The sequence below is a fragment of the Phasianus colchicus genome, chromosome 24, assembly GCF_987193195.1.
Source record: "Phasianus colchicus chromosome 24, bPhaCol1.hap1.1, whole genome shotgun sequence".
In the NCBI taxonomy this organism is placed as follows: Eukaryota; Metazoa; Chordata; class Aves; order Galliformes; family Phasianidae; genus Phasianus; species Phasianus colchicus.
The window spans coordinates 3,262,838-3,277,999 of record NC_143459.1 but is presented as its reverse complement, the minus strand read 5'-3'; the positions used below and the strand labels follow the sequence as shown (position 1 = coordinate 3,277,999).

The following is a 15,162-nucleotide window of genomic DNA, read 5'->3' as shown; positions in this document are numbered from 1 at the left end:
TCCAGGAATTACACTCCACTCTCCTAGCTCCTTCAGCACCAAGTCCTGTGACTATTTTGCTATGTCTGGAACTCTTCTTGTACACACAGGCTGAGCTTTTTGCCTTATTACAATTTTTTTTTTTAAAGTAATTAAACATTTACCTTGAAGACAATGCTTTGGTTTTGTTTTTTTTTTTGTTAAGAACAATGATATTATAATTTAACCTCATTCAGAAAACCTTTAATGTGTAAGCATTTACCTTCAAGACAACATCATGCTAAACACAAAGAAAAAAAAATCTTAATCTAGTATAATCATAAGCCTCCAACTTTTCTATTACTGCTGTCTAAAGAGAGGAGCTCATCACACCCCCTCGGTTTGTTCAGAACTGTTTTATTATCCCTTTGATTTGTTCTCAGCTGTGTATTTTCTTATCCTCCTTGATGCTGCCAGATCCTCTTAGCAAGCAGTGCTATCTGACCTCTACAGTCCTGGGGCCATCACTAAGAAGATGAAGGGACCACCACAATAGTGGGAATGTTGTTGTTCTGTTTGTTTGTTTTGATAAGGCTGAGGCAAATCAGTTTTGTGGTCTCTCCAGGGAAGAGATCTGGAGGTGAATGCTGCTTCTTTTTTTTTCTTTTTTTTTTTTTCAGTGTGAGGCTGAAGCTGGGTGTTAAGGGATCAGAGAAGGAGTGATGGAAGCTTATGGAGCAATGGTCCCTAGAGGAGTGCTGATAAATGGGTCCCTGATAAAGGCGAGAGGTTATAAAAGCCTTCCCAACTGAACCAGCGCTGAAAATAACAGAGCCGGCAGGTGGCTTTCAGGTTTCCTCCCATCTTCTGAACTGCATTATGAAGGTGTACAATGAAGCAAAAGCAAAATATCCTTTGCAAAGAGCTCCTCTGCTCTCCGAGGAGCCTTTGGAGTGTCTGCTACACTCAGCATGGCTCCCATGCAACCTGTCCAACAGAGCAGGTATGTACCCCCCTCCCCCCAGTATAGCTATGGGGCAGGGAAGCAAGAGCACCGAGCGCTCAGCACTCCTCAAGCAGCTGCTTGAGGAACAATGCAGACAGAACAGCATGCAGAGAAAGTGGCCTGGATGCGCTCCTTGCTCAGGCTGAACTGGTCCTGCCTGTAAACCACAGGAGATGGCACAAATTCAAAACCAAATCATCAAGGTGCAGCTTTGCCTCTGAGAGGGGGGGGGTGGTTATGAGTCCAAGGTTCACAGGGCAGCCACCAGAGATCTGAAAGCACAAGAGCTACTTATTATTTTTATTTTGACTAGATGAAGGCCTGCGGTAGTCGTGTGGGTGTAAGGAGGTTGGTAAAGCGGGATGGTTGCAGGCCTTGGGTCAACAGCCCTCCTTGCAATCCTCCTCTTAGAGCTGCTCTGCCTGCCTGCTTCACAGCACCGTCAGCACTTTGAATAAGAAGATGTCAGCAGAACCAATTATTGGTTGAACAGTTTAAAACGTGGGCCCCTGCTAGACCCAGAAATCAAAGCACTTCTTTTTCTCCTGTGGTTTTAGTTATTCATGAGGAAGGAACGTGCTCCTGTTTCCCTGAACACAGGAAGATGCAAACAGCAGATGATTTTTCTTTCCTCACAGCTCCTCTGCAGCCTACAAAATGTTCTCTTTTAGCTTTTCTAAGTTTAGTCACATCAATACTTCCGTGGCTGTGCTTTCGCCTTTCCTGGGAGCTGCTCTCAGAGTCATAGCACAGAATGGTTGGGCTGGAGGGGACCTGACACCCATCCAACCTGACCTCGAGCACCTCCAGGGGTGGGACACCCACATTTCTCTGAGCAGCAAAGAAGAATAGCGAAGAATTTCCTCCTAATATCCAACCTAAGCTTTCCCTCTTTTAGTTTAAAACCTTTCCCTGTCATCCTATCGCTCTTCTCCCTCCCCACCCCCAGTGCTGCTCCTCAGCCCCTCAGAGGGCTTTGGGTTTGGGTGGGAGCCTTTTTTTTGTCTCACTGCTCATCCTGTGACAGATGTGTACTTTTTTCTAAGCGTTTACGAGCAGAAATGTTTCAGCCTGCTGCCCTCAGCGACAGCTCACAAGGTGACCATCAGACTGAGTTGCTGTTTGTGCAATGTGCTGAGGGGGAGCACAGAGCACAGTGAGGATTTAAGGATTTAGGGCTCAGGGGTGTTCCACGGTAGGAGCTGATTTGGGGTTTATGGAAATGAAAAAAGGCAACTGTGTCTATAGAAAGGTGGCTGTCAGCCCACGGAGACAAGGTTCCTTCCAGGGGTGTCTCGACCTGTAAGGGTCGTGCAGCCCCTCAGGCATCGAGCCCGCTTCCCCACGTGTGTTCCCTCAGCCTGAGGTATCTCACAGCCCTCCGCCACCCGCAGCCGACACGCGGCCAGCAAAGAGCTCAACGGGACAACGGCACACCGCCGCCCCTCCGAGCCCAGCAACTGTGGTAAACAAGCGGGCGGGCCTCCCGGCTTTCCTGACGTTCAGAAGAACCAATGGGCGAGGCCGAGCTCCACCCGTTAACCAATAGCAAGCGAGGGCGGGGAGAGACGATGGGCGGGGCTAACGTCACGGCGGGCAGGATCCGGGCTGCTGATTGGCCGCCTCCCGAATGGCCGTTGGGCTGGCGCGGTGACCGAGGGCGCGGGCGGGAGGAGGGGCGGGGCTGCGGGAGCTGTCGCAGTGAGCGGCGCTGGCGGCGTGCGGTGCTGCGCGGCTCTGCACGGCGGAGCTCCTCGGGAGGGACGGGGCGGAAAAGTCCCCCCGAGCGGCTCGATGCGCTTAGATCCATGCTGAGCGATGGGTGGGCGGGAGAGCGGAGCTGCCCGTGTGAGCGGCGGGCTGCCCCGTGCCGCCTCCTGATGTAACGGCGCCCGTCGGCGCTGACGGCAGCGGGGCTGCGCTCGCTGTCACTCGGAGCGGTCGGAGGGGTGAGTGAGCGGGGCGCCCCGGGAGAACACCGCGATGACAGGCTTTAAAACGCCTTTTGGAAGCGCTCCCGCTTGCTTTCGTGGTCTGAAAGTTAAGCTTTTCCCGTAGACCCGAGGAGGGAGCGAGGGGATGTGAGTAACGGCAGAGGTTGGAGAGAGCGGTGATGCGCTGGGAGCTGTTTGAGCAGCAAAACAAAACGCTTCGGCTCCCGCCCGGAGATCCCAGCCGGAGCCGAGCGATCCGACGGCTGATGGGAAGCCCGGAGGGAGAGGGCGAAAGCGAACCGATGCCGCTGGAGGGTGGGGGAAGAGCCGGGGGGGCTGCAGCTCCTCCGTGGAAATAACGCGCTCTTACGCTCTTCTCCTCCCCTCCTCCCCGCAGAAATGCCGCAGCATGAACCCACCGCCTAAACGGACGGGATCGCGCCTGCCCGGCACCTCTCCGTGAGCCGAGTCTGGAAGCCGCCGTCCGGCGTCCGCCCCGGGATGCGCTCCCCGCCGCCTTCATGCCGGGCGGGGGGACCCTGAGCCGCCGCCCCGCGAACCTTTCGGGCAGCGCCGCCGCCCCGCCCCGCAGCGCCCGCCCGCCCGCAGGACCTCCGGGCAGCGGCGGAGCCCCGCGTCTCATCGCGCCCCGCACCCACCCACGTGCGGCCCCGTGAAGGCGTCCGCGGCGCCGCGTCTCTGAGCCCTTCGCTGCGGTGGTGGCGGCGGAGGCTCCCACCCGTCGGCCGCGATCCGCCGCCCCATGGTGCTGCCGCGGAAGCTGCCGGGGATGCCGGGCTGGCCGGCGGCGTTGGGGCTGCGGCTGCCGCAGAAGTTCCTTTTCCTGCTCTTCCTCTCCGGCCTGCTCACGCTGTGTTTCGGGGCCCTTTTCCTCCTGCCTGACTCTTCTCGTTTCAAACGCCTCTTCCTGCCTCGCCGGGCCACCTCTTCATCCTCCTCATCATCATCGTCGTCGTCGTCGTCCACGCGGGACACCGAGCTGCCCCGCAGCCCGCCCGCCGCCGCCGAGCCCCGCCACGCCAGCCCCGCCGCCCCGCGTCGCCTTCGGGAGAAGCTCCGAGCCCGCAACGCAGCCCCAGCGGCACACACGGCCCCGGCATCCCGCCCGCAGGGACCCGATGGCGAACGCCCGGCCGAGGTCGGCACCGGGACTCCCCGCGAGTCGAGAGCTCCGTTCCAATTCGACTACGAGCGGTTCCGTCAAAGCCTTCGGCACCCGGTGCGGGGCGGGCGGCCCGACCAGGACCCCGACATCCGAGCCCGGAAGATGAAGATCAAAGAGGTGAGGACTGCAGAACCGCTCTCCTCACAGCATCGTACCCCAGCCCTGCCCTCACCTCAGAGCCTCGTGTCCCCTGTGCTGGCTCCCACCCCTGATCCCCATGCCATGGGCAGCCTCACAGCCTCGCTTCTCCTCCTCCTCCTCCATCAGGCTTCATCCTCACAGCTGCGTTGTCCCAATCACAGCCCTGCCCCTCTCGGTCGCTCCATCCATCCCCTCACAGTCCCGTCCTGATCACCCCTTGTCAGCCCATGCTCTTCACATCTCTCATCTTGCAGTTCCCAAACCAGGCCCCATCACCTTCACTGCTCCCTTCTCCATCCAGGGAGGATGATGAGTTAGAGAAGGGACAGCATCTCTGCCCGTGGGCTGCTCCCGTGACATGTTGGCAGGTGTGATGTTTGTGTACACACACCTCTTGGTCTTAGGGTAACGTAGGGTAATGTAATAGTGCGAGGCTGGAAAGCACTGAATTGAGGCGAAAGGGAGATTTCAGCTTTAGTGTTATTCAAGGGAAAAAATGAAACGTGCTTGTGTGGTTGTTGAAGAGGTTCCCACCCGAGATGTGGTGTTTGAAAACGTGAAAGCTGGTGGGAGATGATGGAACTGTGCCCGACTTTGGGGATGTACAGATGGATGCGCCTTCGTGGTCACGGAGAGAAAGCTTTGCTGGGAGATGAGCTCCTTGAGAGCAGCCCTGCGGAGAAGGATGTGGGGGTTGTGGTGGGGGGAAAAGCTGGATGTGAGCCAGCGGTGTGTGCTTGCAGCCCGGAAGGCTGACAGCACCCTGGGCTGCATCAGCAGAGGGGTGGCAATGGGCAGGGGAGGATTTACCCTCTGCTCTGCCTTTGTGAGGCCCCATCTGCAGTACTGTGCCCATTTCTGGGCCCCCGGCACAGGAGGGATATGGAGCTGTTGGAGCGGGGCCAGAGGATGCCAGGAAGATGATCAGAGGGCTGGAGCACCTCCTGTGAAGGAAGGCTGAGGGAGTTGGGCTTGTTTAGCTTGGAGAAGAGGAGGCTGTAGGGAGACCTCGCAGTGGCCTCCAGTACTGAAAGGAGTACAAGCAGGAGGGGGACTGACTTGCACAGCCTGATAGTGACAGGACAAGTGAGAATGGCTTTAAACTGAAAGATGGGACATTTTGGTTTGGTGTTAGGAAGAAATTCCTTACTCAGAGGGCGGTGAGGCGCTGGCATTGCTGCCCAGAGCTGTGATGCCCCATCCCTGGAGGCACTCAAGGCCACGTTGGATGGAATCCTGGGCAGCCTGAGCTGGTGGGGTGCACCCAGCCCATGGCAGGGGTTGGAATTAGATGATCTTTAAGATTCCCTCCAACCTCAGACATTCTGTGATTCAATAAGGCTTGAGGCTGACTGTCCTGTAGGCTGTTCTGTCAGTTGGTACAGGTGGAGTTGTCCTCAGGGCAATGCTTGCAGTCCTGAGCCTGTGCTCATTCAGACCCCAACAAAGCTGGTACCATCATCAGCAGGGTGACGTGGGTGTGATGGAGGGGAGAGCTTGGCCCCGTGCCCACATTTGGTGCGTAAAAGCCTGGCAGCCTTACAGACATTGCACTGCAATCCGTGACCCAGTTAACCAAGAACTATAGATTCTGGTTTTTTTTCACCACAGTGGGGGGGAAAAAAAAAAAAAAGGAAAAAAAAAAAAAAGGAAGTGATAATGCGTGCTTGTTTTTGTTTCTCTTTCCTCTGTATTTTCCTCTTCTCCAATTCCAGCAGTCCCATTCTGGCTTGAGATGAACAGGCATACTGACATAAGGCTACTGAAAACTTCCATCAGGTTATTCTAGTCCATTGAACTGAAGAGTGCGGCCACTTGATTAAGATAAAAACTCATTGATTAAAGGTATTCTGATAGTATTTCTTCAGGAGGAAATGAAATGTGATGATGTAGCTTTGGGCACAGGAAATATGCAGGAAATGTGTTCAAATTGCTGGAAGAGCAGTTCTGTGTTAGAGGGGCAGGGTGATTTATAGCAAAAAAAAAAAAAAAAAAGTACGTGTTAGGTCACTGTCTCCAGAACATGTTGTTATAAATCAAAATCATGGACAGGCACAAAGCTTGAAGTCGTGGGAATTCATCAGCAATGTAGCAAGGAGGGGTTTGGTCCCTTTTCTCGTTTATCAAGACCCAGTGAAACAGCCTCAGATTGCATCAGGGGGAGGGGAGGTTTGCTTTGGGTATCAGGAAAGATTTCTTTGCAGAATGGGTGCTCAGGTGTTGGAACAGCCTGCCCAAATTGGTGCTGGAGTCCATCCAAGAGACGTGTGGCCATGCTGCTCAGGGATATGGTTTAGCAAACTGGGTAGCATTGGGTGATGGTTGGACTTGATGATCTTAAGGGTTTTTTCCAACCTGGATAATGGTGTGATTTAAGAATGTCCTCCTCACCACCCCACGTCTAAACTTCTTGGTGCTCTACCAAAGAAGAGGATGTGGTTGTAGTGTTGAGGCTATGTGTAAACTGCCAACTAATGTGTTACTGCTAGATTTTATTCTGCTTAAAATATAATGTTGCTTGGAGTGTGAAATTCACCTCTGCAGCATCTTCTACTTGGCTGCTGTCTGGGAGAGCTCTAGGCAGCAGTAGGAGCAGCAGAGCTGTCTGCAGATTGATTCTGAGTAGGGGGTATCCTCTTGACTCTGTGCTGTGAGTGCTGTGTTTTTAATAGTGGTACAGAACGGAGAGGAAGTAGATTGGTAAGTTTAAATGAGGTGTTGAAGCCTGTTAGGAGAAAGTACTGCAATTAGCTGAGCTGACGTGTGCGTGTAAGTGTTCTCGTTTGCACTGGAGGGTAACTTAGCAGAGTTGTAGGCTTCTTAGGTTCAATTTGTCTTGTTAAAGGCAAGTCTGGCATCGATAAGCAGTTGTTTTCCTGAGAAGGAAAATGAAAGCACCTGTATTGCATAGACTGTTTTCTGCAAAAGGTTGTTGGTCACCTGGCGGATTGCCTGGGAGGTGCAGCTGTGTGTGACTGTGGGCAGCTGAGTGAGGTGAGCACTCAGATTTCTTGCAGAAAACTTCAATAGAAGCAAATAACCATCTCCCCACGTTGGAGGTTGGGAAATTTTAAAAGAGGGCTTTGATTATTCACCTCTTAAACCGATGCCTGAAAATGTATTAGTTCTGTAATCAGTCGTGCATGGCTTCAGAGGGAACAGTACATCATACGTGTCAGTAGCACGTGCCAAAAAACAGCTAATAACTGGTATTCAAAAAGACAACAACAACAACAGGCTGTTTGTAGTCAGAAAGTGACTGCAAAAACGCCACAGTGGGATTCCATATTTATTCACTCTCAACAATTTTCAGATCAAATTGCTTCAGTGAAAAGTCAGAATGATTTCCCCTCCAACTGCTGCTACTGCAAACTCGGCCTCAGATCTGGGAAAATCATACTGTGTGGTTTCTGCCTTTCGCATCATAACAAGTAATAAAGGTTTTGCTGTTGGAACTGAGCTGACAGTTTTGCTGATGATGGATGAAGCAGAACAGACTGCTTCCTGCAGTTGTGCTCCTGTGCGTCTCATAGGTGAGGAAGCAGTGAGGACAGAGAACAGCATTACTGTAAAGTATTTTTATACCAACCCTGTTAATACCATCTAGTGCTTAAGAGCAACCACTGCAAGCAGCTGGACCAGAAAGTGTCTGTGGATGCATTGGAACAAGCTGGCTTTCTTCCAGTCACGAAGGTGGAGGAAGAAAAATGTGTGTGGTGAAGTAGATTCAATGGTTCTTTTACTCTTCGGGTACAAAAGGAAAGTTTCTTTGTCTGATGTCAGAGCATACCTCATACTTTAACCTGACGGTGTCCTTTGTCCCTTTTGAATGGGGAGAGGTGCCAAATTCAGTCAGTTTTTCTACTCCTCCTCTGGAGTAGTGCTCTAGGGTTTGACACATGCCTTCATATCCTCCGGGACTGGTAATACTGAAACCCATTTGTTTTACGTAGCAATTCCTTTCATCCTGGCTTTTCTTCTCGTCCTCACCTGCGTTTGCCTCCCCTTGCTGTCTGCTGGCCTCTTTTAACGCTGCTCTAAAGATGTGTTTGCTTTTGATAATCAGATCCCAGGGGAGGGAAAGCTGTCAGAGCCCATGCACGCAGTTATTCTGCATCGCTGCAGATTAGCAAGCCCATACTAAGGTAGATCAGTCTTCTAAACGCAAATATCTTGACAGTTTGTCACTAGAGGTAATTGACAAAAATAGAAACGTGCTCAGGACTTGCATTTTGGTGGAAAACGATTTGCTGTTGGTTTGCGGCCTTTCCAGTGTGTGGTTCTGACAGTCCTGAGCAGCATTCCCTTCTTCGCCGCCGAAGAACCTAAAAGAGGGCAATGTGTTGCTGTCAGGTTCTCCTTCAGCTGTTGTGTTTTTCTTTTTGTTTGTTAGTGTGTAGAACGATGCAAGAGGAAAGCTGCAAAGAGTAACTGATGGAAGAGATTCAGAAATTCTACGGCATTTCTTTCTCCAGCAGCACTTGCATACTTGCATGGGGTGATGCTGTGCAGTGAGGCTGTATGGTCAGTTCCTCCCAGAGCACATCTCCTCTCTAAGAGCATCTACAGAAGTCATGACCTAACTCCCACACGTTTATGGAGCAAGATGGCTCTGGGCAGTCTGTGCTCAGAATTGGAGCCACAGCAGTGTCTGTGTGATGCTGCAGAACAGGTTGATTTCTCTAATTGCATTAACGTGATTTTTTTTTTGGTGCTGTTTTGGCTTTCTTGAAAGCCTTACTTACCACGTTAGGGTTCCTCAGTCTTGAAAAGTCATAATTGTGTTTGATTATCTTATCTATCAGACATTTGTTCTGAGTGTTGTGAGCCTTCCAACAACCAGGAAGTCATTGCCTGCTGGGTTAGTGATGCTCATGTGGCAGCTGAGTGAGGCAATGTTGGAATGGTGCTGGGGCCCAATCCTGGTCCCTCTTGTGATGGGAGGCTGTGTGAAAGTGATTCCTCTCCATCCTGCCAGCAGCATTCTAACATCCACTCCACCAACTCCATTTCTGTTAAAGATCCAGTCCTTGCAAGCTCATTTGTGTGATTTATTGTTGACTGAGGGTCTCTTGAAAGAGTTTATCAGCTTCTGGCTAATAAACTTGCTACCGTGGTTCAAGAATTTCTTCAAGTACTTTTGTACAAGAGGCTATAGGAAGGCTGTGACTGAGTTTCTTGTACGTTTTATTAGCTATTACCTTTGATAAATCATTGGACTAATCTCTACTGACTACTTAATGCTTAAGAATTGCTCTGTTCCTCTCTTCAGAAGTTCAAATCACAAGTAGCTCTTGAAAGGGGAAGAGGACAGCAACACTTCAATCTGTCCCTCTGAGCAAGGACTGCAAAGACAGATGGACAGCAGGTGATCAAGCAAGAGATGATGAAACTCAACTCTTCCTCCCAGTCTCTCCTGTTAAGCCATCCCATAGTGAGATAAAGCACAGAATCACAGAATGGCCAGGGTTGGAAGGGACCTCAAGGATCGTGAAACTCCAACCCCCCTGCCAGCACCAGGTGTGCCAGCAGCTCTGCACTTTCCTCTTCTCTCCTGTTCCAGTGGTTGGGCTGAGACAAAGACAGTTTTCAAACACGTTTCTTCTGCTCCTGTGTCAGTTCTCCCAACGCAGAACATTGTGTGCAGTGATGCAGGGTGCCTCTTGTATTTACCCTTTGTTTTTTTTTTTCTTTCCTCCTTCAGCTCTCATCTGCTGATGACTCTGTGCTTTTTGGGCTTCTGAGTCATTTGTGTCAAGCAATTCACAATTTGCTAGTGTTGGGAGGAAAGATCAAATACTTGATCCTGAAATGGAAATAATGAGATGTGTGTTGAGCCATTGAGTGAACCTGTGACTGTGCTAACCTTTTTTTTTTTTCCCCCTCAGTGTAGAAGGACTCCTTTCGTACAGTGTGGATCAAAGCTCCATTCAAAGCTGTGATTTGCGTTTCCTGATTAAAGGATGTGAAAGGTTCAGTTATGTTAGATTGTCATTGGCTAAGACTGTGCTTCAAGCTGTGGTGTAAATCAGTTCTGTTTATCACCTGGCTCCCTATGCTGACTTCCACCTCTCTCCTGTTCAAAAGTGTTTTGTTGTGTCCCAGGCTGAGAATCTCCTCTTCCTGGGAGAGGATTTGCTTAATTAGAAGGGTGGGCTTCACTTTTTACATATGAAAACACATTGGATATGTTGACTTCAGCTGCACTAGAGCTCTGGGCTGCTGATTTCAGAGCCTTCTGGTGCACTGTAATTTTCATAACCATGTTTCACAGTGACTATATGGATATTTTTGCTGTGAGCAAGGAAGGCTTTATTGACTGACTTCAGTATGGCTCAGGGGCAGATTTATGCACAGATTCTGGCCCCTGTTCAGTCATTCTGGTGGCAGTTATATTCCATACCAACAACGAACGCCAGTTGTGGTCGCACATCCAAAGCTCAGGAGTACAAAGCCTTGTATCTTCTGTTTCTTTTTGTAATTCATCTGTTTGACATCTGTCCCCTAGGCTGTCCAACAGACAGGCCCGATACCTTCTACAGATGAGTTTGTTGGGTTTTTTTTGTTTGTTTGTTTTATTATTTTCCTTCTAGAAAGAAAATAAAAGCATCCCTGCCATTTTTTTTCCCTGCAGTCTGCCCTTTTTTGATTAGTGATGGCAACAGCATCTTTTAGAGCATCCCCTTGGGCTCTGGCTCTCCAGAAATGAGAATCTCTTTCAGATGGTGTCTTTAGGGAACGTGAAAATGGCTTGCCTTGTCGTAATGCATGTCTGGAAAAGCTGTCTTGCTCAGTGTTTGTGGTTCCACCCACCTTGCCCATGAATGTGGGGGTACTTGGTGAGGAGCAGATGGATTCTGGCTTGGTTCAGCTGCTCGTTGTACATAATCCATCTGGAATGTTGGTCACTTCTGAAGAGGATTTGTAGTCTTTGCGTGTAACTGGGATTTAGGAAGACTGTGTGTGTGTGTGAAGGGATGAACTTGAGATGTAGGAAGCCTTAAGGCAGCCTGCGGGTACAGCACAGAGCTGGGGGGTTCCTGCATGACTTGTACTGCATGCAGAGAGCTCTGGAGGGGAACTTCAAGGTGACATTTGTAAAAGTACAACTACTGCCTAACTCATTGCTCAGGTATTCCTCAAAGCATGCTGGAATGAAGTAGTAGTCACTAAGAGAAGCCATTACTGAACTGTCCAACCTATAGTTAAAAAAGAAACCCATGTAACATCATCACACAAAGCACATTGCTCACTTCTGGGCTCTGCCTGCCTGCCTTTGTACATCCACCCCAGCAGCAACAGTGGAAATAATCGTTGCTTGTTTGACAGGCATCTCCTGACACGTGACTGTTAGCAAAATAAGCTTGTGAGGTGAAGCATCACATTAGCCTGTAAAGGTAATGGTTTCTGACGTTGCAGTAGTGCTGGGCAAAACATTTGCTTGCTATGCCTCTTTGTGCATGAAAGTCTGTATGCATTCATGTGGATATATGGCACCTTTCCTCTTGGAAACAGCAGCACAAGCAGTAATTCCTGAGCCTGGCATCACAGAGAAGCATTGCACAGTGTGATGTGGCTCGTAGGTATGTTTTCACAATTTAAAATACCTTCTTGGTAATGGATGTCCTGCTTTCTGCTGTTATTTCTGTGCATTCTGCTATCTTCTTCCTCTGAAAGCATTTGGTTGTGCTCCAGATGGGCACAACTAAGAGAGTTGGTTCCTCGGGGTGCAACTTGTACGTCACGGAGTGCAATCTCATGTGAGTTCTCTGAACATCCTGACAGCAAGTGTCTGAGCAGCAGCCTAAGTGTAGGGCCAGAGGTATCTTCATCACTGCTATTTTTCACAGAATGGCCTGGGTTGAAAAGGACCACAATGCTCACCCAGTTCCAACCCCCTGCTGTGTGCAGGGTCACCAACCAGCAGCCCAGGCTGCCCAGAGCCACATCCAGCCTGGCCTTGAATGCCTGCAGGGATGGGGCATCCACAGCCTCCTTGGGCAACCTGTTCCAGTGCCTCACCACCTCTGGCTGAAAAACTTCCTCCTCATATCCAACCTAAACCTCCCCTGTCTCAGCTTAAAACCATTCCCCCCTGTCCTATCACTATCCACCCTCGTAAACAAAGTTTGCCTTTGTTATTACAGCATCAGCTTTGATTTGTGGAATATCAGGTGTTTGATCTGTTGTAGAAGCTTGGAGGAAATAAGCTGGTGGTATTGGAGGGGCCAAGAGCACTTTTGTTTCTGGTGGGCTTTCTTATAAACTTTGATTCTCTGAAGTGAAGAAGATGAGACTGCAGCTTTTCTCCTCTCTGTACAGTGCCCTGTGCTTTGGTCCAGGCTTGCAAATTTGTTTTCAAACCCATTGTCATCCTCTTACAGCCCAGCACCTCGTTAAGGGACTGTAACTGCAGAATCAGCTGCTCTTGCTGAGATGCTTCCAGATTTAGATGCAGCTGGATCCAGCTGGGTCTTAATGCCTGAGATAGTCCCATCAAATGATTATTATCTTTTTTTTCCCTCTTGACATGGTTAAATCTAGTTGCATTAAGAGTTTAATTAGGAGCTAGTTTGGTTCTGTTTTTCTGTCCTCTCTCCCATTCAGCTTTCCTAGCAGAAGCTGTGCGTCAGGAAGAGACTCTTGAGTTCTATTTCTGTCCTTGTTGCTGACAGTAACAGCACTGGGCTACTCTGTGCTGTTCTCCCTTTCTTCCAGTGCAGAGCAGCCTGCTGGCCTTGCTTTTGTCCTGCTTTAGCAAATAAAATAGAATATCTGCTTACCATCCAACATGAAATGATAGGCAGATAAATGTCCCTCGGTGGAGGAGGGTTGGAGTTGTGTTGTAGAAGCTGTTAGGAGGAGCTGGAGCACCTGGCTGCAGTTGTGTGCTCAGGCTGGGGCTCTGGGAGTGGAAACGTGAGGTTTTAGCTCGTGTTTAATGAAAAGCTGGGTAGAATGATGGTAAAAGCAGCTGTGTGAGAGGTAGCTCAGCTTTGTTGCAGATTTGCAGATAAATTGTAGCTGCCTTCTAACGTTCTGACGTGGTTTTCATGTGGATATTTTAAACTCTGAAGTAATACTGAAAAAACAGCAGATAAAAGTGGTCCCTGGAGACTTTCGAGGTGAGGCTGGATGTGCTCTGAGCAACCTAGTGGGGCTTTGGATGTCTCATGGCTAGAGAACTAGATGGCTGTTAAAGGTCCCTTCCCACTCTAAGGATTCTACGAATCTGACAATTGTCATCAGTCAAATTATCTTTTTAACCCAGCTGGGGAATCTGTTTGACACTGTATAGCAGGGTTTAGCAGGGCTGTGGGGCAGCAGGCAGGGAGATGGGGAGGAAATAGGAAAAAGCAGATCCTGGTTTTGGAGCTGGTGTGACAACTGGCCTTCCTGCAGCTGCAGAGGAGGAAAGAAAAGCTGAAAGAGGGTGGATTTAGGTTAGATGTTGGGAAGAAACTCCCCTCTGTGAGGATGGTGTGATGCTGGAGCAGGCTGCTCAGGGGACTTGATGATGCTCCATCTCTGGAAGTGTGCAGAGCCAGGTTGGATGGGCAGCCTAATGGAAGGTGTCTGCCTAGAGCTGGGGGTTGGCACAAGGTGATCTTTGGAGGTCTCTTCCAACCCCAGCCATTCTCTGATGATTCTGGAAGCTTCTGCTATAAATCAGCTAAAAGCTGGGACTACTGCCTGTTAGGTGGCAGGCAGCGTGGTAAGAACAGAACCTAAAATTATGGATCAGACTCTGTGATTTTCGTGGTTCTGGTGCCGTTTCTCACATCTAAAATGGCATCATGTTAAATGCTGATGTGTGGTGATCTATCATGATTAGAAAGGCATAAAATATGCCTTGTTTATGAGGATGTACCATGCAGTTTTCCATCTCGTGCATCTCAGCTCCATCCCCTTCTGTTTCAGTTTGATGCTTAGAGACTTGGCAGGAAAAAAACTCCTGCAAAGCACATCTCAGTCCCCCGTACAGCTTAGAAACGTGAAGTCCCCACTTCTATAAACGTGATGAATCTCTTTGGTGGTTTGGAAGACGTGCTGCTGCATTTGGAATGGAAAGACAACTGCAGAAAGCAGAAGGAGCAGAATGACACTGATGCTTTTGTGCTTTTTAACTTTTCCAGTTGCTGCTTCTGGATCACTTTGCTAGCAAAGTGAAAGCTGGATCGTGGAAGATGAAAGCGCTGTGTTGTGCATCTTGCCTCTCCAATGCATGGGGTTAAAAAGCAGTGAGGAAAGGAAAACTGACAGCCCTTTAGTAAGAGTAGGCAGCACATCCAGCCTCATCCATCTCTGTGTGCCTGATCAGCAGTGCAGGACAGAACAGGGCAGGAAGGTTGAAGGCACTACAGCCAGCACAGCCCAAGGAACCATTTCATAGTGGGACTTTTTGTACCTGAAAAATGCAGCGTGGGCTTCTTGTGGAAGAGCCTTCTGACCTTCTCAAATGAAGGGGTTAGAACTGGCGAGGGAAGGAAATAACTTGAAATTTCCTACTTGGCTTAAAATGATGCTGACTCAGAATTACAGTTTGAGGAGTTCTGTGCAGCAAAGTAGTCGTTTCCACATCCTGTCCGTGTGCGGGAAGGGTGAGTCCTTCCTAAGCTCTGATTTAGAAGAAAAATGACCCAAAAAGATTGCCCACCTATTTCCTTTCTCGTGTGCAAGCCCTATCAGCCATTTCTATGAAAAAAAAACCAAACTACTTTCCTGAAAGCTGCAGTGTGAAGCTGAGTCCAGGCTTCCTTACAGATTGGTTCTGTTATGATGGTAAAGAAAAAAACCTCCCCATTTAGAATAGTGCTGCCACTGAAAAAAAAACAAAAAACAAACCAACAACCAGATCTATAGGAAATGAAATGAATATCCTGAGGCAGATGGTTGGTGTGTATTCAAGTGCATTTTATGGAGGCTTTCTTCCTTTC

The 15,162-nt window shown here is 49.5% G+C and overlaps 1 protein-coding gene across 1 annotated transcript in view; it reads left to right on the top strand.

Annotated features, from left to right (window-relative positions):
• Positions 1-2,639: 2,639 nt before the first annotated feature.
• Positions 2,640-15,162, top strand: part of MAN1C1 (mannosidase alpha class 1C member 1) — a 43,657-nt gene continuing 31,134 nt past the window's right edge. The window contains exons 1-2 of the mRNA XM_031594973.2: positions 2,640-2,913; positions 3,296-4,201. Coding sequence (XP_031450833.2) covers positions 3,662-4,201 — 540 coding nt within the window. The 5' untranslated portion in view covers positions 2,640-2,913; positions 3,296-3,661. The remainder of the gene's footprint in view (positions 2,914-3,295; positions 4,202-15,162) is intronic.